The sequence below is a fragment of the Aricia agestis genome, chromosome 6, assembly GCF_905147365.1.
Source record: "Aricia agestis chromosome 6, ilAriAges1.1, whole genome shotgun sequence".
In the NCBI taxonomy this organism is placed as follows: Eukaryota; Metazoa; Arthropoda; class Insecta; order Lepidoptera; family Lycaenidae; genus Aricia; species Aricia agestis.
The window spans coordinates 6,015,824-6,037,763 of NC_056411.1; the positions used below are offsets into that span (position 1 = coordinate 6,015,824).

The 21,940-nt window shown below is 34.5% G+C and overlaps 2 protein-coding genes across 2 annotated transcripts; both read right to left on the reverse strand.

Annotated features, from left to right (window-relative positions):
• Positions 1-9,738: 9,738 nt before the first annotated feature.
• On the reverse strand, positions 9,739-11,078 carry LOC121728446 (serine protease inhibitor 77Ba-like). Its single transcript, XM_042116641.1, has one exon. The coding sequence runs from the start codon at positions 11,005-11,007 to the stop codon at positions 9,802-9,804; it is 1,206 nt and encodes a 401-aa protein (XP_041972575.1). The 5' UTR covers positions 11,008-11,078; the 3' UTR covers positions 9,739-9,801.
• Positions 11,079-16,899: 5,821 nt separating this feature from the next.
• Positions 16,900-18,245, reverse strand: LOC121728445 (serine protease inhibitor 77Ba-like). The gene is made up of 2 exons (XM_042116640.1): positions 17,473-18,245; positions 16,900-17,223 (listed from the first exon to the last, which is right to left on the reverse strand). Exons 1-2 carry the CDS (start codon positions 18,239-18,241, stop codon positions 17,012-17,014), a joined length of 981 nt encoding a protein of 326 aa, XP_041972574.1. The 5' UTR covers positions 18,242-18,245; the 3' UTR covers positions 16,900-17,011.
• Between the last annotated feature and the right edge of the window lie 3,695 nt (positions 18,246-21,940).

A 21,940-nucleotide genomic window follows, 5' to 3' on the forward strand; every position in this document is an offset into this window, starting at 1 on the left:
ACACTCAGTCTGGCTCCTTGCAGCACAGCTGGATTGTGCGTTTCACCGCGCAAAACTTTAACTACATAAGTAGCTAAAGCTACTTCCCTCCTAGCTTCTAATTTGTAATATCCGACCATACCCAGAACAAATAGCGTTGGATACAGTAAAGGGTAACCTGGGTAAGCCCCGTACCTCTTGAGGTATATGAAACGCACAAATTTGTTCTGACACACCGTGTATAACAAATGAATCAGAGGGTGGTATCGAGTCATCTAAAACAGTTGAAATATCTAAAACAGTTGAAATAGGGAGTGGAATGTTATTATTAGGAATTTTTTTTGCTAGTTCAGAACCTATACTCGTAAAATATTGGTTAGCAAGATTAGCCGATGTTAGCTCATCGGCAGCAATGGTCAACTACTCAGATGGTGTTGCATGTTTTTTGTCCGAATTTGTCACAGAGCTGATTGATTTCCACAGATTTTTTATATTTCGACAGTTGTCACTAATAAGATTCTGTCCGTACTTTCGTTTCTCCTTTTTTAATAAGTCATTACAAAAATTTCTATATATTTTTTTTATTTATTCCTTTATTTTCATAAATCATACAAGACGTTTGAGATATACTCTCCATAAACCACGAAGGTTTGTCCGGAGTGTATTACAATAATAATAAGAATTAAGTACATTGTCATTACAATTATTTTATACTCATTAAAGAAATTAATATTTTTTATGAAACTTAACAAAACAACATAATAAACTTATTAATTATACTTACTTAAATATTCAACAAAAAATTGGTAGAATTGCAATTACTTACTTATTAACAAGAAAATAAATCTTGATGTCAGTCCTATTCATTTAGGAATTTGTTTAAATATAATGTTTTTAGCTTGTATTTAATATTTTTTTCTGTGATTTTGCTTACAATTATTGGGTCCAGATTGTTAATTAGGCGCGGTACTATATATTCGGTTGTTCTCTCTCCATAAACATTATTTGCCCTTGATATGTTTTTTATATGTTTTGACGATCACATCATTATCTGGATTCATCCTTGCTTTTGAGTGCAGTTTATCTCTATTTCGCATACATCTTAAAATGCCTTTTGTTATCCAATTTTTATTGATAGTTTTATTCTTAGATATTTTCTTGACACTTAGATTCTGATCTATTAGATCCTGTAAGGAGTTAACAAAGAATGTAGCGTAACTATTGGTATTATTTTGCAGCTTACACCCATTCAAATCAAAATTTATACAATCCGTTTTAAGTTTATCATAATTAATTTTAGATACAAATTTATTTTTAGACAAGTGTTTTTTATTTGCACCAACAGATGTAAAAATTGATTTATGATCTGTTAGATTAGTATCCATAATGAATGTAGACAGATGAAGGTGAGATTTAACTAACACATGATCTAGACAGCTAGAAATTGTTGTCAAATTAGTGTAAGCTGGGAAAAATCCACAGAATGCCATTTTAACGAGGTATTCACAATTTGGATCTGAGATATCTATATTATAATCACCTACAAGAAAAATATTGTGATAAGAGTTGAGAGATGCTATTAATACCTTTAGTGAGTTGATAAATTTAGATAAATCCCTAAAACTAGGTGGACGATAAATAGCGATGATTGCTATTGAAAATTTAATCTTAATAAGTAAGCAGTTTGATTCAGTTATTTGTTCTACCATACAATCTAAGTTTTCTGTGACATAAACTGCCACTCCATCATTCTGATTGAAGTTGTTAGTTGTGCAGTATGATTTGTAACCTTCAAGTGCAGGCAGTTGCCTAACATAAGACATCGACAATATAATAAAATCGTAGGAAAGTCAATTCTGTACATTGAATATTGTTACGTGCTAGGGTTCGAAGGATTTGGAGAGAAAGACCTGCTGACTCTCTTGAAGACTTTATTCACTAAGTCTAGGTCACACAAGCACACACTAGGTCACAACACTTAGCACTAAGTCCAAACACTAATCACTAGGTCCAATCACTAAGCACTATCACTGTCCTAGGTCGTAGCCAAGTCGCAGGTTTCACTGGTTCACTCACTTGTTGTCACTCTGAAGTCGCTTTGATGATCGCTCGAACCGAACTGACTCGCCGGGCCTGCCTGCGGCTTTTTATATGGCGAGACGAATTCCAGAAAGTTCCCGATTCACGTAAACAAGTAAACAACCGTGGGAACTTTCTAGGAGGCTCGAGCATGTACCACAATAAAACTGCCGTCCTTACGATAAGTGCGGTAAGTTGAATTTTTTTGGCAAATTTAATTTAGACCTTATGAACTCAGTCATAATGTTAAATTAAAACACGTAAACACGCAAACAAATAAACGGTAAATACGTAAACAAACATTGGACCTTTCTAGAAAGTTCGAGTATGTACTTGCGCACCTCATGCCATCTAGTATTGAGTAGGGGATTTATGTTGCCTGTGCTCCCTCGGTAAGTTTCGCTGGTTTGTCGCTAGATGGCACCACGTGTCCGTATACCATGTACCGTAACAATATTTTTGAAAAATAATACTTGCGATGTAATCTAGAATCGATATGGAAGCCAAAAATATAGTTTTTAGATTTTTTGTCTGTTTGTCTGTATGTATGTCCGGGATAAACTCAGAAAGTACTGGATGGATTTACTTCAGATTTTGCACGGATATTACTTAGAGGTTGGGTCAACACATAGGCTATATATTATTACGATATCACCTAGGGTGGAGGTGGAGGGGCTCAAGTTTCATTATTTTTAGTTTTTGCTCATATCGCCAAAACGGTGCGTTGTAGAGAAAAAAAGTGCGGTACATAATGAAAGCTCATAAAATTTCCTACAAATTTCTCCTTTACACTTTGTATCTATCTCCACTCCTTGCCTTGCTATGAGCTTTTATCTCTCTTATCTATACAGATTTCGAGTGTCGTTTGATTTATATGCAGCGAGCTTCGGCACCGGTCGTTTCTTGGGGGGGAGGCTGCGCCCCCTATGCAGCGAGCTTCAGCACCCATCGTTTCTTGGCTTGGCTGTTACTTATAACGAAATGGTGTCGTGGCGTTTGTATTGCGTCTTATTTCTCCTTTTTAGGAACAAACTAAGTCATCTATCTACACTACTATTATAAAGAGGAAAGATTTGATTGTTTGTTTGTTTGTCTTGAATAGGCTCCGAAACTACTGGACCGATTTGAAAGATTCTTTTACCATTGGAATCCTACATTAATTCTGCTAAACATAGGCTAAATTTTATTTTGGAAAAACATAGGGTTCCGTAAGATATTTGGGATTTTCGGACGCACCTTGCGTCAACCAGAAATGTTACTTTTTTCGCGAACGCTGCCTAAACTATAAAAGATAGAACCATAAAATGTTCTAAGTAATTGTAGATCTTTTAAATATCTACAAAAAAGTCCGCGACACACTATACCTATGTATATTGAGTGAGGCACAATAACCATTTTTTTATTAAAAAATCTTGAAATGTTTTTGGACTACATTTAAATGCCTTTATTTTACTCATGACATTAATTCTCATCAATTATTTCATTAGTAAGTACAGTTAATGTAGATAATATTTGGTCTTTGAATGATTAAAATTGGACGTTTGGTTTTAATGTTATGACGAAATTAAAATATTACGATTTCTGCTGCACGTTGCGAATTGGGCATCGTCAAGGCGCGCCGCACGGGTGTGCTCGCCCGGAGAGTCCACGTAAATATTAATTACTAGCTGTTGCCCGCGACTTCGTCCGCGTGGACTTCAGTTTATAGCGCGCGGCGTCAATAAAATTGGTGTCAAAAGCTTTTTAAAACCCTGGTACCCCTTAAATCAAAATACCCAAAACAGCCGTGTAGTGTGCACATAATATTTTTTTTTTAATTAAACTTTTTTATACCTTTTAAAGCTTATTTAGCGTTACACAATTTAGCTGCATAATGCATTACACAACAGACAACTTTAGCTTTGCCCAATACCCATAGGCCATAAACTATTTAGTATTTATTATTGGTAGACTGTTGTTTCTGATTTCTATGTTGGTACGTGAGTTATTTCTTAACATGTATAACAATCGAAAGAATTGAAATATTAATTCAACATGGTACCACCTCTTATAGAAATACATATGAGCAAGCGATAGCGCGATCTATGCGACTCTTGGCGCCATCTGTTCCAGTTTTTGGAACTGACTTAATTTGAACAAATTTACGCATAAACACCCCCTTACAACCACTTTTTTCCAGTAAGAAGTAGCCTATGTCCTTTCTCAGGCTTTAGACTATCTGTGTACAAAATTTCATTACAATCGGTTCAGTAGTTTTGGCGCTGTTGTTTTTGAATTTGATATCTAATCTAAGTTGGTAGGTGAGTTCTTAGTTAATCCATACTAATATTATAAATGCGAAAGTATCTCTGTCTGTCTGTCTGTCTGTCTGTCTGTCTGTCTGTCTGTCTGTCTGTCTTGCTTTCACGCCAAAACTACTGAACCGATTGCAATGAAATTTTGTATACAGTTATTCTAGAGTCTGAGAAAGGACATAGGCTACATTTTGATGTGGGAAAATATCTTATTTCCATGAAAATATCGATGAAAATGAATTCGCATTGCGCGTGGCCAGCGCTCATCCCGGGGGTCCTGGGTTCGAGTCCCGCAGGCGGAACAAAAAGTTTTCAATGTTCCTGGGTCTTGGATGTGTATTAAAATAAAATTTCAAAAATCTTAAACATATTTTATGTATAATATTATAAAAAATCCAGAAATATATCGATGGAATGAACATTTTAGTTCTAATACGATTCAACAGATGGCGTTTTATTTTTTACTTTATTGTAACATAGAACTAATCATACTTATTAGTTAGTATGTTTTTGTTTATAGTTTTTAATACGTTAGAATATTATGTTTAATAATATTATCACTTGGTATAATAATAATCAATCTATCTTATCTTATGTAGAACTCCTACAGCTGCATTTCTAATCCATACTATCCATACTAATATTATAAATGCGAAAGTATCTCTGTCTGTCTGTCTGTCTGTCTGTCTGTCTTGCTTTCACGCCAAAACTACTGAACCGATTGCAATGAAATTTTGTATACAGTTATTCTAGAGTCTGAGAAAGGACATAGGCTACATTTTGATGTGGGAAAATATCTTATTTCCATGAAAATATCGATGAAAATGAATTCGCATTGCGCGTGGCCAGCGCTCATCCCGGGGGTCCTGGGTTCGAGTCCCGCAGGCGGAACAAAAAGTTTTCAATGTTCCTGGGTCTTGGATGTGTATTAAAATAAAATTTCAAAAATCTTAAACATATTTTATGTATAATATTATAAAAAATCCAGAAATATATCGATGGAATGAACATTTTAGTTCTAATACGATTCAACAGATGGCGTTTTATTTTTTACTTTATTGTAACATAGAACTAATCATACTTATTAGTTAGTATGTTTTTGTTTATAGTTTTTAATACGTTAGAATATTATGTTTAATAATATTATCACTTGGTATAATAATAATCAATCTATCTTATCTTATGTAGAACTCCTACTGCATTTCTAATCCATACTATCCATACTAATATTATAAATGCGAAAGTATCTCTGTCTGTCTGTCTGTGTGTCTGTCTGTCTGTCTTGCTTTCACGCCAAAACTACTGAACCGATTGCAATGAAATTTTGTATACAGTTATTCTAGAGTCTGAGAAAGGACATAGGCTACATTTTGATGTGGGAAAATATCTTATTTCCATGAAAATTTCGATGAAAATGAATTCGCATTGCGCGTGGCCAGCGCTCATCCCGGGGGTCCTGGGTTCGAGTCCCGCAGGCGGAACAATTTGGCGTGAAAGCGAGACTGACAGACAGACAGACAGACAGAGATACTTTCGCATTTATAATATTAGTATGGATTATGTGCACACTGCATAGCTGTTTTTGGGTATTTTGATTAATTAAGGGCCGCGCTACACCGGAAGCACTTGCCAGGGTTTTAAAAAGTTTTTAAATTTGACACAAATTTTGTTGACACCGCGCGCTATAAACTAAAGTCCACGCGGACGAAGTCGCGGGCAACAGCTAGTACTTAATAACGTGTATAACGATCGAAAGAATCGAAAACCCTAATTTAACATGGTACCACCTCTTATAGAAATACGCATGAGCAAGCAATAGCGCGATCTAGGGGACTCTTGGCGCCATCTATTTTGAGTTTTTGGAACTAACTTAATTTGACCAAATTTACGCATTTTCACCCCCTTACAACCCCCTTTTCCAGTTAAAAAGTAGCCTATGTCCTTTCTCAGGCTTTAGACTATCTGTGTACAAAATTTCATTACAATCGGTTCAGTAGTTTTGGCGTGAAAGCGAGACAGACAGACAGACAGAAAGACAGACAGAGATACTTTCGCATTTATAATATTAGTATAGATTATTACCTCGATCATGGGTATATATCATGAAGCTAATATAGAGAGAAGGTGTCGTAATCGAATTTCCTTAACAAACGACGCGTGACAATTTGCGGGGTGAGGGGGTGTCAAGCTCCGCCCACTTCTCAATATTTCATCTATCGGCTAAAAGCAAAACTACTAGCTTAGGTCGATGTTGATGTTACTACGTAGTTCAGCTATCTAACACTAGATGTCAAAATTCTTGAATATACTTGAATATTATGGGACGTACTCAGAACTTTAAAAATGTATATTATTAATTTTATCAAGTTCAATTAATAAAATAAGGGTTAGTATTTTGACCGATTTTTTAATGTAAGAAGTCGGTTAAATAAGGGGACAAACGAGTAAACGGGTCACCTGTGCCCATGGACACTCGCAACATCAGAAGAGCTACAGGTGCATTGCCGGCCTTTTAAGAGGTAATAGGGTGGGGGGGGGGGGGGCGAGGGGCTATGAATCAATTTCTTCGATGGTAAGTACATGAAAGATGATAATCCACGCGCGATCAGAATGGGATCGCAATGACAGTTTTGTTTGCTAAAAAAGTAGCGTTAGCAAAATTTTCTGATAACATTAATTTATAGATAAGTAATCAACTAATTCTGACTCAAGACTGATTCAAGACTGGGTTGCACCAACTAACTTTAACTGTAACTTTAACTACAATGCAAAATGTTAAATCTTTGGTTAAAGTTAAAAATGGACGCCATCAAGACGCCATATTTAATCATAACCATAGAGCTCGACAAGGTTAGAAATGCGCGTGGCGAAAAAAGGAACTAACGCCGTCTTCATATAAAAAACGCCATTTTTGAAAGTCCTCCTTTACCAGCAGCGCCCCCGCCCACGTTCATTTATAACCTTGTTGGAACAGCTGTCATCTGTCAATTTCTCCGGTCAAAGTTAAGGTTAAAGTTAAATTTGCCTTAACTATAACCATAACTTTAACTTTAACCACGCCACTCTGGTGCAACCCAACCTTAAGGTATTACCTTGTTTTTGGTCAACCCCGTGGCAGCTTCAACTCTTTCAGTTAAGTACTTTATTTTTTATTTTTGAGCGAATCCAAAATTTTCATGAAAAAGATTTGTGGTAATATTTTATCAATGAATGTGATTCAGCTATTATTTTATTAATCTATTACTATAATAATATCACATATTACCTATTATTATCACAAAAAAATTAAAACAAAAACTTAAAAAAAATGTCCGCAAATAAAAACGTTTTTGTTTGTCGACCCTACGGCTGGCCAAATATCAGCCGCGCGCGTCAACAATCAACATTAGCAAACAAACTGTCATTGCGATACTTAATAAAAATACAACCTTCTCGTTGTTTGGAAGTCGGTTAATAAATTTAATTCTAAATACGGCCCTGGATATTTGTTACGTTCAAAATAGTTATCCAAGATGACAGATGGCGCTTTATAAGTAATATGATAATAAAAGCTATATAAGTACGGTTTTAGCTATTAAATGTGTTTAAGACAAAGTGTATAACGGTTTTTAGTATTCAAGTATGATTATTGCAATAAACTTATGCAAAATTATAAGCATTTACGTCTGTATTATCTTTCAAAGGTCTGGCCATCTAGTGTCAAGTAGTATAATTAACGCTGAAAGCTAAAATGTTCTAGAACTTTTATATTTAAATTACATTTAAAATTATTTGCAAATGAAATGTGATAGTACCTATTTATATTATCAGAACGTCTGTCTGAGTGTTTTCGACATTGTAAAACACAATACTTTATCCTTTCCTTGTTAAAAACGCAAAAAACACCAATTTATTGGGAGTCTCGTTACGTGTGCACCTGACAAACGCTGAAAGTGTACTGACTTAAGCCCCGCCCACAATGATGACGTCAGGACCTAGTTGAAAATCACAGTGCACAGTTGCTTAGGCCAGCTCCTCTCTGTATTAGCTTCATGGTATATATCATATCTTCTGTAGGTAAGGATAAAATAATCAAACATAACACTTAAAATATAAAAAAATACAATAAAAATGTGTATAATAATTATAATATAGTAGTTACAGGGTAAATAGTGTAAACCATTTTTATGTTCTGCTTAACATAAAGATTGGCTAAGAAATAAAGATTGAAAATTTATTTTTAAAAATCAATGTCCACCCGTGCGAAGCCGGGGCGGGCCGCTAGTACATATAATAAAATCGTAAGAAACTCAATTCTGTACATTGAACATTTTTGAAAAATAATACTTGGGACGTGATCTACTATGCTGACGCGGACTAAGTCGCGTGCACCAGCTAGTAAAAAATAAATTATAAAAATGACGCGTTCTTAGGCAATAAATAATAAATAAATTATTATCTTGTTCGCTTTGCACTGTAATCATTAGTAGAGGTTAAAAGTCACAAGTCACAAGATACTCTACTCCTTGCTTCGGCGGCGGCGGCTTCGGCCTCTAAATTACTTACTATATTACAACAAGGCGTTTGGAAATGAAATAAGTAGAAAATTGTAAACAAATCTAAAGTATTAATAAAACATAATTTGATTGAAATTTGATCAAGTCAATGTCCTTTCAAATCCTTAAGGCTTAAATCTTAGTCCATTTATCGAGGGCTATAGGCTATATTTTATATCACGCTAAAGTCTAATAGGAGCGAAGAAATAAAGGAAAATGATTTTTTTATGAAATAAGGGGGCAAACGAGCAAACGGGTCACCTGATGGAAAGCAACTTCCGTCGCCCATGGACATTGGACACTCGCAGCATCAGAAGATCTGCAGGTGCGTTGCCGGCCTTTTAAGAGGGAATAGGGTAATAGGGGAGGACAGGGAAGGGAAGGGAATAGGGTAGGGTATTGGGTCTCCGGTAAAATCACTCACTCGGCGAGACACAGCGCAAGCGCTATTTCACGCCGATTTTCTGTGAGAACGTGGTATTTCTCCAGTCGAGCCGGCCCATTCATGCCGAAGCATGGTTCTCCCACGTTTTAAATGTTAATGTGGAAAAAACGGGGAAAATTATTTGAAAGGGCTAACTTGAACGCGCTAATCTCAGGAACTGCTGGTCCGATTTGAAAAATTCTTTCAGTTTTAGATAGCTCATTTATTGAGGAAGGCTATTATAGGCTATATTTTATCATGCTAAGACTAATAGGAGAATGTGGAAAAACGGGGGAAATTATTTGAAAGGGCTTATCTCGCGAACTACTGGAGCAATTTTTATGTTATTTGGCACAGATAAGAAGTAGACCACGTGAAGGATCATAGGCTATCGATTTTAATCATTTTTCAGTGGCTATATATTTTATACCCGTGTGGCGCCGGGGCGGGTCGCTAGTATTATTATATGTTAATGTAATTTACAAAATTTCTAAAATACTGAGGGTTTGGAGTAAATTCCACCAAAAATGATAGTAGCGGTAGGCTTTTCCATGACGAAGTAAATAAAGGGTCTATTTCCTTCGAATTTAGGCGTCGAGATACGGTCTTGAAATTCAGCTGTAGTGACTGCAGATGCTGTTGTGCCCGTTTCAGTCACTTCTATATTAGCATTATGTACAACCGCCGCAACAAATATATCATTATCTGTAATAGGTTTGAAATTAGCCGAGCCCTCGTCAAATATATCGTACACTCCCATGTCCATAAGCGGCTTGTTCAAAACAACGTTTGATGATATTTTGAATCTTGGCAGTTTAATCTCCACAGTCTCGGGTCCGAATTCCTCTTCATCTTGTTCCAATTTGTCAAATATTTCGTGGAATGAAACCTTTTGCAGGTTTTTATAAGCTTCAGTGACTTTAATATTTTGATATGGCAAAACAAGGAGCATACAGAACTTATCATCGTTCCCATACGGCAACTCCAACACGAAAGATTGCAAGGTTTGTACGTTGGAGTAGCGAACTGCGTCTTCTTTGAACATCATATTAGCTTCTCCTATTTTGTTTTTATTCTCGTCATAGAATGGTTCCACTCTTGTATTGGATTCGTTAAATGGTATTTTCCAAAGTCCCTTGAAGTTTATTACATTAGTGAGCATAAATCTCGCTTGAGAGAAATCCCCTGGAGAAAACACATCGGATGTCGTTGCACCGGTGTTCTTGATAATATCGTTCGCCTTTTTTGCTGCCTCAGTCGTCGAGCCAAATTGCAAATTTATAATGTCTGTTTTAAAATCAGAACCTATTTTCTTTTTAAACTGTGGATTTATTTCAAACGCTTCGTCGATGAACATGAAGTTGTGGCTTGTCAAATACACACTCTCATCTTCTGTATCTAACACTGTTTTGATTAAACTTTGATATCCATTCACGATACTTATCTGAGAACTGGGCAAGCGTAGAGCCTCCACCAATTGAGATTGGCTTTTCCCTTCAGCACCGACTGCTACCGTTGTCATCAATGACCAGATTCCAAGCGGAGAAATAACGACATGACCACCTGATTCTCGTTGCGTATGATATAAAATTTCTAGGCTAAAGTTTCTAGCTCTTAAACTAAATTCAATCGCAAATGTACAAGATACCAGTACAAGTATCGATATCACTAGCTTCATCGTGAGTTGACTACTCATGACTAATTTTTTTATTATACTGAGTATTATTAAATTGTAATCTAAAAATAAACCGATAACATTGATTGAATAGCAGCTGAGTAGAGTTTATCTTAAAAGTGGACTTGGTTGATTTCCTTACATAATTTAATTTTTTTTAGGTTTTGAATTAAACAAAAAGTATTTTTAAATTAAATATAATATTATTAGGTTTGTGTTAAGGTTTGCAAAAGGACAATAATTCCGAAAGTTATAGTTTGTAATAAATATGGAAATTTTCCATGACGTTCATAATTTTATGGGATTCATAAGAATTGTATCCCACCAAAACATTAAATGAAAAAAGGAGCCAAGCAAAATATTGCATAGACATGCAATATATCTATCGTAAAAAGTTTTCAGATCACATTCAAGCCAAGCCTTCAACTTATTTTGTAATTTAAATCAACATTCAGTGAATTTATGAAGAGTTTTCTTTATTTTATAATTATTATAGTGGCTTGGCAATGAGCACAAGAAAAACAAATATAAATTCATATTTGGGGCAGTTCATACTTACACAAACGGCAGTCGGCAAGCGTGAATTGTATTTTAGTATGTAACGACGCATGTGGACGATGGTACCCAATAAATCCAATCAGTCGCTGATTATTTCTCTAGTGCTCATTGCCAAGCCACTATAATAATTATAAAATAAAGAAAACTATTGATAAATTGACTGAATGTTGATTTAAATTACAAAATAAGTTGAAGGCTTGGCTTGAATGTGATCTGAAAACTTTTTACGATAGATATATTGCATGACTATGCAATATTTTGCTTGGCTCCTTTTTACATTTAATGTTTTGGTGGGATTTCAGTTCTTTTTTAAGGTTTCTTTTCCTTTCTGGGCCTCTATCATAAGCTCTTAAAGCCAGCCAGAATACTGACTGGCTCGCATTTTGGTACCATGACCTCTATTTTCCAGCCAGTCAGTGGTCACGTGACACAAAACTCACTTCTCCATTGTTAACTGAGTAGTAATTTCGTATCATGACAACACTAACTGACATAAGCTGGCTTGCTTTTACGTCAAATACAGAAATTCAATAAACACCAACCAACGAGTAGCTTTTACTGAATAGTTTACATTTTACTAATTTTATTTATTAATATTACATACTTTTTAGTCTTAAATTATATTGCTATTTAGGTGGTTAGTTATTTAATAAGTTATATTTTAGTCTATAGCATATATTTTAGTGAAAATAATTAACTAAACATTCGAAGTGTCCAAATTTTTGGAAAACGATTAAGTATTCTCAAGTTAATCACGAAGCGATACATAAGTAAAGACGTAGAGACCTTAGTAATCCATTTAGTGAATAGTGTTAGTGAGGTTTCAGAATAATAACATAAGTGAGGTGTAGTATAATAATACAATATAAGTACCTATATGTCTAGTCAACAATAAGGTTCGCATTTGTGCGATGAGCTAAGACTGCATTGATTTAGTACACTAGAAACACATACAAGGTATAAGGAACACAAGTGTTGTGTATAATTACTGTAAAATAAGTATGAATGTTCACCAAAAACCTACAGACCGTACAATCTTATAGGTAGTTGCATTGTAGGTTTTTGTGTTATTTCACAAACTATTTCCTTGTAAACCTGAAGTATTTTGGTATATGCATGATAAACACTGCACCAAAGAGGTAAATTCAAAGGCATATTACTTACTTTTAACAAGAAATTTGAGAACACAACCTTTTAAACTTTAGATGTATGTATAACATGCTCCGGATAAACATTGACACACCTAAACTACTAGAAAAGTTAAATAATTGATAATATCATAGAATCCAAATTAGCTAAATTCTCATATGAGCACTTTTTCATTTATAACTTCTTCTCTTGACTACAATATGGTATTATATGATGGGAATAGTGTAAATCACTAAATTTTACTCAAAAATAAAAACCTACATTATAGTACTTTTCCAAAAAAGACTTACTTAATAATAATTGCATAACAAACATATGGAACTTATTGTTCATAAAACATAATATTATCATAGGAACATATATTATTAGGTATTACCAAAAATACTTTTGTACCTCAATAATAATAATAAGTATTAGTTTTATATGAAATTAAAATTTAAAATACATGAGGACTTACTTCTTAGGAACCTATCTTAGGAGCATTTCGTACAATCTTTTGATTGCAGTAGGTCTTTGTGTTATTTCACAAACTATTTCCTTGTAAACCATGCATGATAAACGCTGCACCAAAGAGGTAAATTCAAAGGCATTACTTTCTCAATAACAAGAATTTTGAGAACACAACCTTTGAAACTTTAGATTCATGTATATTCACGAATAAACACACACACCTAAACTACTAGAAAAGTTAAATCATTGATAATATAAAATCCAAATTAGCTAAATTCTCATATGCACTTTTTCATTTATAACTTCTCTTGACTACAATATGATATAATATACAATGGGAATAGTCACTAAAACTCAAAAATATAATCCTACATTACGTATAGTACTTTTACCAAAAAGACAACAAAAATTGCATAACAAACATACTTATTGTTCATAAAACATAATATTTTCATTGGAACTTATATTATTATTACCAAAAATACTTTTGTACCTCAATAATAATAATATGAGTTTTATATTATTACATTAAAATTTAAAATACATGAGGACTTTAGTAAGTCCTCATGTATTATAAATTTTAAAAAGACGTGGTCGTTTTAGGGACCTATCAGACAGAGTGGTCACGCGTTGAAGCATTTGCGTTGGAGCAGTCAGTGTGTGACTGAGGAGCAATTCTGATACATTCAGAACTCCTCCTGTGTGAGTATATAGAGATACTCACACGGGAGGCATTCTACAACATAATACAACACAAAGAACACAAAACCCTTGACCGCTCTCTGTCTGAGATATCCCAGGCAATTTCCCATAGTTGCAACTTGCAATGCAGTTTCTAATTGTTATTGGTTTGCAAAATAAAGGCCTGAAATTATAATATTGTTTTATCTTTCATCAAAAGTTTGTATTTGAACTCCTTTAATAATAATAAATTAATATTTACACAAGGGATATTTGATTCATCTTCTTTGATTTTAAGTGACAAGACCTTGTTTAAGATTTCCGCTGTATAAATATTTTTATAAGTATAATATAAAAGAGATTTAACACTTGCCTATCAGATACTAGGTTGATAATAAGGTGTAAGACAAATATAGTACCTATTGATGAAAGCTGTCTATGAATATGTATCTAAGGTATAAGTAAGGTAAGGTATATAAGGTAGGTATAATTAAGTGAGAAAATAAATGAAAAAGCATTTAAAAACGAGTATTTATTAAATTTCTTTTATAAATTAAAATAAATTTTTTGAGTAAATATATATTATCTTCCTAGGACTTCGTCATCATTACACTTGCAATTCTTTATTATAAAATGTAGTACTTATAGTATCTCAGTGTTAGCAATCATCCTTTATCCTGAAAAATATTTGGTTCAGCGTACACAGTACTAATAATGTAAAATGTCTTACAAGGCACGAAAAGGGGATTATTAAACTTATAAATTGCCTGTTTATGTTACAATAATACCTATTTGAAAGCTCAAAAAAACGTAGGTAGTTCAAGAATGAGTTCAAGTTCAACAAACTATGTTCAACTCATGACATCAACTCTGTTGTAATGCATGTTATTGTAATCCACAAGTTTGATGCATTTCTAAGACTTTTTTAAGGTAGGTATCAAATAGGTACCAATAAACTTATCAATTTCTTGCTTAAAACATAATCTCTATAAACTTAATAACAATATCTAATTATCTTTTTTTTTTGTCTCCTTCTTTTTTTTAATTGCCGACTCAGTGAGTTGCCAATGTCAGAGAATTCTTTCTCCTCTAGTTCGCCATGCTTGAAGATAATTTAAACATGAAGGAGTGTTATTTTCTCAGTGTTTTGATAAAGGGCTTATAAAATACCAAAAAAATATAAATAAAACCATTCACACATTTATAATAATTACCTTTAAATACAATAAATCAGTGCAAAATTCCTACATTGACCACGTTATATATTAGAAAATAGTATATTTTATACTAAAAAATATCAATCTTTTTTTAAACTATATTTTCATCTTGATTTACAATTTTTCCGTTAGTCATTATGGCTAAGCCATTTCAATTCCTAAAAAAGAAAACAATTCCGTTAGTCAAATTTGACGTTCGTTTTTGACATTTCTTAATCCAGTTCAGAGACAAATATTACAGGTTAAAACCATTCAGAAGTAAAAGTGGTCATGATACCGAAACAGAACCATTCACTTTACAACTGTTTACTGACCTGCGTGGATTAACCCAGGTTTTGTCAAAGATAATGATAGGGGCCCAGGTCACGTTAAAACTTTTCTGTACTTATCTTAGCACCCATTCTCTATCGCTAGTGTATCTTCTAGGTCGTAAAATTAATTGATAATAGTAGGTAGGTACTTCTACAAAGTACAAATTTTATGACGATAGCCCAACAACTTTTGAACTTTCAGGAGGTTATTCGTGCACCGATGTTACTTTCGATTCAGTATTACGACCTATTCCGGATTTTTTAAACCATAATAATTATACTCCGCAAGCAAGCGATACCGCGATATAAAGGGAGTGCTACACCATCTATCGAGCGAGTATAGAGTGTACATCGTAATTCGCAGTTCTGATTTCATCTATATTTTAATCGAATTTAATTATCATAGTTTCATTGTTAAAATAATTAATATGAAGTCGAAACTCATTTTTATTGTTCTTGCAAAGCCACAAACATAAAAATATTTTAATTTATTTAATAATGTTATATTAATAAACTTTTCAGTTTTTAGGTTTCCTTGCCCAAAGGATGAAAACGGGAGCCTATTCCTAATAAGTCTAGACTTCGCTGTCTGTCTGTCGTCCGTCCGTGTGTCAAGAGGCTAGATCTCGAGAACCGCAATAGCTAGATGTTTTAATATTTTACAAATTATGTACTTTTGCTGTCGCTATAAAAGCTAATAGTCCAACTAAAATAAAATAAATGATTAATGGGGGGTCTCATACAACAAACACGTTTTTTTGCCCTTTTTTGCTCTATATCCATAATGGTAAAAGTAAGGTTTTTGAAAATTTCAGAAAATACTTAGTTGTATTTCAACTTTAATAATACGTTATAAAAAGTACATAAACTTGTAATTTAAGGGGGGCTCCCATACAAATTTACGGTAGGAAGGGGGAGGGTCCGACTCGCATTTGGCCAGTTTCATAATTTTTCCTTTCATTGTGGATAACGACCTACCTTGTTGCCAAATTTCAAGGTTCTAAGTCTGCTAGAAGTACCTTAGAATTTTGATGATCTGTCAGTCAGTGAGTGACAAAATGTAGTAACTTTGATCATCCGTAACTATTAAACTATTTATCGAAATTTTATGTAATTTGGAGGTTAAGCTAGTTTTAATACTTGCTCCTAGTCACCGAAATTCTAAATCCCTAGCTTTGTTAACATCAAAGATAAAGGGGGTGTGAAATAGCCGCGAACCGCTTCGAGAAAAGTATGGCACGGCGCGGCCGTGCCTTTGCTAAAAAGCTTGGCTGGAGCACTGCCGTGCTCCCAGATTCCAATTTAAATGACTATAATATCACGAGGCGTTAAAACTATATTCACCTGGAGCATGCAATAAGTAGAAATTTGTATAAAAAAACAAATTTATTGAATAAAAAGCTACGAATAATAAAAACTAAGGAAACGTAACTCCCATACTTGATACTATTAGGTACCATTTTAAATTTGGTGTAATATAATATCTTAATGCGCTGTGACAAAAAAAAAAATAGTTTTAAATTTTAATAATAATGATTTATTGCATAAATGTGGTACAAAAAGGTCTTACAATATTATTTAAATGGATCCAACATTCAACATTTTATGTCCTTTCAGAACTTTAGTAATATATATATATTTTTTTCATAAATATTTTCTTTAAAGTACTGAGGGCTTAGAATAAATTCCACTAAAAATTATAGTAGCGGTCAGCTTTTGCATACCGAAGTAAATAAAGGGTCTATTTGCTTCGAAACTAGATAAGACACGGTCTTGAAATTCAGCTGCAGTGACTACAGGTCCTGGCATGCCTGTCTCAGTCACTTCTATATTTGCATTGTGTACAGCCGTCGAAATGAATACATTATTTTCTGTAAAAATAGGTTTTAAATTAGCCGAGTTCTGGACAAATATATCTTTCACACCCATGTCCATAAGCGGCTTGTTCAAAACAACTTTCGATGATATTTTGAATCTTGGCAGTTTAATCTTCATAGGCTTGGATCCGTCTTGTTCCAATTGGTTCAATATTTTCTGGATTGAAACTTTTTGTAAATTTTTAAAAGCTTCAGTGACTTTAACCTTCTCATTTGGCAAGATAAGGAGCAAACAGAACCTACCATCGTTCCCATACGGCAACTCCAACACGGAAGATTGCAAGGTTTGTACGTTGGAGTAGCGAACTGCGTCTTCTTTGAACATCATATTAGCTTCTCCTATTTTGTTTTTATTCTCGTCGTAGAATGGTTCCACTTTTGTAGCGGATTCGTTAAATGGTATTTTCCAATTTCCTTTGAATTTTATTACATTAGTGATTATAAATCTAGATATAGAAAAATCCTCTGGCTGAAAAAGATCTGATGTCATTGCACCGCTTTTTTTGATGAGCTCATTCGCTGATTCTGCCACCCCAGTCGCCGTATCAAGATTCAAGTTCGTAATGAGTGTTTTTAAAAAATTACGTAGTTTCCTCTTATACTGTGGATTTACTTTGAACGATTCGGCGACTAACATATAATTACGGCTAATCAAATCAACACTGCCATCTGCTGTATCCAACACTGTTGACATTACACTTTCGTAGCCACTCAGGATACTTAACTCAAAATTCTCATAATTATCAGAATTCACAGAAGTCTCAGCAGTGGGCAAGCGTAGAGCCTTCAACAACTGGGATTGGCTTTCCCCTTCAGCACCGATTACTAATGCTGTCATCAATGACCAGATTCCTAGTGGAGAAATAACAATATGTTCACCTGATTCTAGTTGCGTATGATATAAAAATTCTAAGCTAAAGTTTCTAGCGCTGGAACTAAAGTCTGACGCAAATGTACAAGATACCAGTACAAGTACCGATACGACTAGCTTCATCGTGAGTTGACTGTTCATGAACAATTTTTTTTGTATACTACCTAAGTGTTTTTAAAATATAATTTACACTTCTACATCTACATCTACACTATTATATTATAAAGAGGAAAAGTTTGTTTGTTTGTATGTATTGAATAGAGTCAAAAACAAGTGAACTGATATTAAAAATTATTTCACTCACGGAAAGTTACATCCTTTTTGATGGATGATGGCTATGTTTTATTCTGAAAAATATTAGAGCTCCTTCCGAAAATTGCAAAAATGTAATCTGCTTACGCTGCGAAAAGTATTGATGATACCTTAAAAAATAATGATGTACATATTTATAATAGTATTCATCATTATCTACAAAAAAGTCCGCCTTTTATAGTTAATGAACAATAACCATTTCTTCCGTTAAAATTTTAATTTTAAATCATGTTCTGATTCGAGGCTTTTTTGCTTATTCATTATTAAACTTTACCTAATAAAATGTATAAAAGTATTATTTAACATTATGTAAAGAACATAATTCCCCTTTAGAGTACTAATGGGTCCTTGCAGATATACAATTTCAAGTTGGCCGACTATCGTACAAACCACAGAAATAGATCAAGATAGAAGCGCCATGTCGCTCCAATTTGTATGACCACCAGCGTGTCACTTTTTTCATACCTATAACTGTGACATCACAAGAGCGCTTTAGTGATGATCCGTACGCGCGGAATCGATTCGAAATTTGCTCTTGTGACGTCACAGTAGGTATGAAAAAGTGACACGCTCGTGTTCTTACAAATTGGAGCGACATGGCGCTTCTATCTTGATCTATTTCTATGGTTTGTACGATAGTCGGCCAACTTGAAATTGTAAGTCTGCGGGGACCCTTACAATCGAACAATCATTTTAGAAGTTAGGGCGGTTTGATTGAAAATCAAAACAGCGCACCAACGGCGGTGGCTACTGCGAGTGTGTGATGATAATATTTTCCAGGTCAAACGACCGGCTACCGATCTCATCGAGATCTTCCAAATACGCTGGAAAGATGAAAGTGCCCAAAAGTGTGCGCAATACACAGGGGGCACTTTCTATTCCATTACTGTCTCCCATCAGGTGGGACGGCTGACCGACACGACTGGTGATAGAATAGCAAAGAATTGACTGCTATGCATGCCCATTGCCCGCTCTACACATGAATCCACTTTCCTAGAACAGCGAAATGAAGTTCGCGGGGTCAGCTAGTATAAAAATAAATCGATTACTTACATTGATTGAAAAACAATTGAGTAGAGTTTATCTTGAAAAGTTGACTTATTGATTTTCCTACATAAATTGAAACATTTTTAGATTTTTGTTGAAAAAAATTAAGCATAAAGTTAATATACTTACCTTTAACTTTATGAAATTAAGTCTCTTTTAGTTGCCAGTCATTAGGTTAGTTTATTTTTGGGATGAGATTTGTAAAAATAATATTTATTCTTTAAATAGATAATTTTTTTTTTAATGTCATTGAAACCATGCTAACCATGATAGAACTCTGCGAAACAGTCGATGAGATATTTCAAGTACTGGGAAATACGATTAAAAAATATCCAACATATTATCTGAGGTCGAGGTGCGCAATATAGCGGGGAACAGAGGTTATAACTTGTGTACATGAGTCTCTTATTTTGTTCGCTCTGAGGTAGTTCTTAGGCGCAAAATTGATTTATTGTGTGTAATTGACTCAAGATTTCCATCATAAGTCATAACAAAACATATTATTTGAGCGCGTTATGTTGAAGGAAAACATTGTGAGGAATCCCGCACATCCATGTTCATTCCTCTGGACTAGGCCGACTACTTATGTTGCGAGAATGTCGTATTGTGCTTCCAGGCAACCATACAGACATTTAATTAAAATCTTGCCCCAGGCATTACAGTATTTGAAAAGTGGTTACTTCGCTCTGAAAATACTCTAATTAATCATCCACAATGGATGCAAAGGCCTTGATTTTTATTTGAACGCATGTATTTCATTACGTTTCAATTAATTTTGATCTAAATGTAAACAATTTTTTAAATAAACGTGTCATTAAGAGGGACTAGGGTTCAATTATAGCTCTTGGGCTATACATTTTATTCCAGTCTTTGATCTGAACAGATGATAAGGGTTGTCAGTGTTGTCACTTGTCCGTTTTTAAACATTAGATCTTTATAAACCATTATTTGTCGCGTTCAGACAACGTTCCTATAATACACATGATACTGCCGAAGCCCGAAAGGGAAGTTGCTCTATCTATAGCAAGAGATCTACATGCACGCGGCGGCATAGCTTAACTGAAACATGATGTATAAATTATAGAACGATTTAAAACTGGGAAGTTTCTAATTAAAATCTTTTTAAAATACTATCACTCTTATTATATTACTAGCTTTTGCTCGCGGCTTCGCTCGCGTTAAGAAGTATTATTATATACAATCTTTCATCCGCTATTTATCCCCTTAGGGGTGGAATTTATCAAAATTCTTTCTTAGTGGATGCCTACGTCATAACATCTACCTGCATGCCAAATTTCAGCCCGATCCGTCCAGTGGTTTGAGCAGTGCATTGGATCGCTATGTCAGTCAGTCAGTCACCTTTGACTTATATTATAACTAGCTGTTGCCCGCGACTTCGTCCGCGTGGACTTCAGTTTATAGCGCGCGATGTCAACAAAATTGGTGTCAAAAGCTTTTATAAAAAAACCCTGGTACCCCTTAAATCAATACAGCTGTGCAGTGTGCAAACAATAAGTACTTCATTTTTGTATGTTAAACTTTATATATTATGCCAAATTTTAAAGCTTATTTAGCCCCCCAATTACACAACTTTACCCATAAACTATTTATCATTGATAGGTTTAGCCCCAATTTCACCAACGTCTGTTAGTGTTAACAGCTTGTTAAAATATTCTGTCTTCTCTTTCATTCATATGAAAAACGAAACAGCTAACGTGATACTAATTCGAGCATTAACTTTAACAGTCGTTGGTGAAATTTGGTCTTAAGGTTACGTCACTGCCTACACAGATAAAGTACTGAGTTACTTAATACCGTAGAAGAGATATAACAATCGAAAAAAATCGAGACTTAAATGTAAGATGATACCACCTCTTATAGAAAGACTTTTGAGCAAGCGTCAGCGCGATGTAGAAGACGCACGGCGCCATCTATTATGAATTTTTTGAACAAATTTACGACCCTTACAACCCTTTTTTCCAGTAAAAAAGTAGCCTATGTCCTTTCTCAGGCTTTAGACTATCAGTATACAAAATTTCATTACAATCGGTTCGGTAGTTTTGGCGTTTGGCGTGAAAGCGAGACTGACAGACAGACAGACAGACAGAGATACTTTCGCATTCATAATATTAGTACAGATTATGTGCACACTGCACAGCTGTTTTTGGGTATTTTGATTAATTAAGGGCCGCGCTACACCGGAATGGCAGCGGCGAGGCGAGCACTTTCAGCGCTGCCATTCCGGTGTAGCGCGCTGCGCGGCCCTAAGAGGGGTACCACTTACCAGGGTTTTAAAAAGTTTTTAAATTTGACACAAATTTTGTTGACACCGCGCGCTATAAACTAAAGTCCACGCGGACGAAGTCGCGGGCAACAGCTAGTTATGAATAAAAACAATAATATATAATAAAGTAGGTATGATTAGTTCTGTTATAATAATGAAGTAAAAAATAAAGCGCCATCTGTTTTCATATATTAGAA

Excerpts from the sequence above, each read along its gene's own strand:
- LOC121728446 (XM_042116641.1), bottom strand. The coding sequence starts at position 11,007 with ATGAGTAGTCAACTCACGATGAAGCTAGTGATATCGATACTTGTACTG.
- LOC121728445 (XM_042116640.1), bottom strand. The coding sequence starts at position 18,241 with ATGAACAGTCAACTCACGATGAAGCTAGTCGTATCGGTACTTGTACTG. Across the intron at positions 17,224-17,472 it reads GTTGCCGTATGGGAACGATG|AAAATAATGTATTCATTTCG; the intron begins GTAGGTTCTGTT and ends CTATTTTTACAG.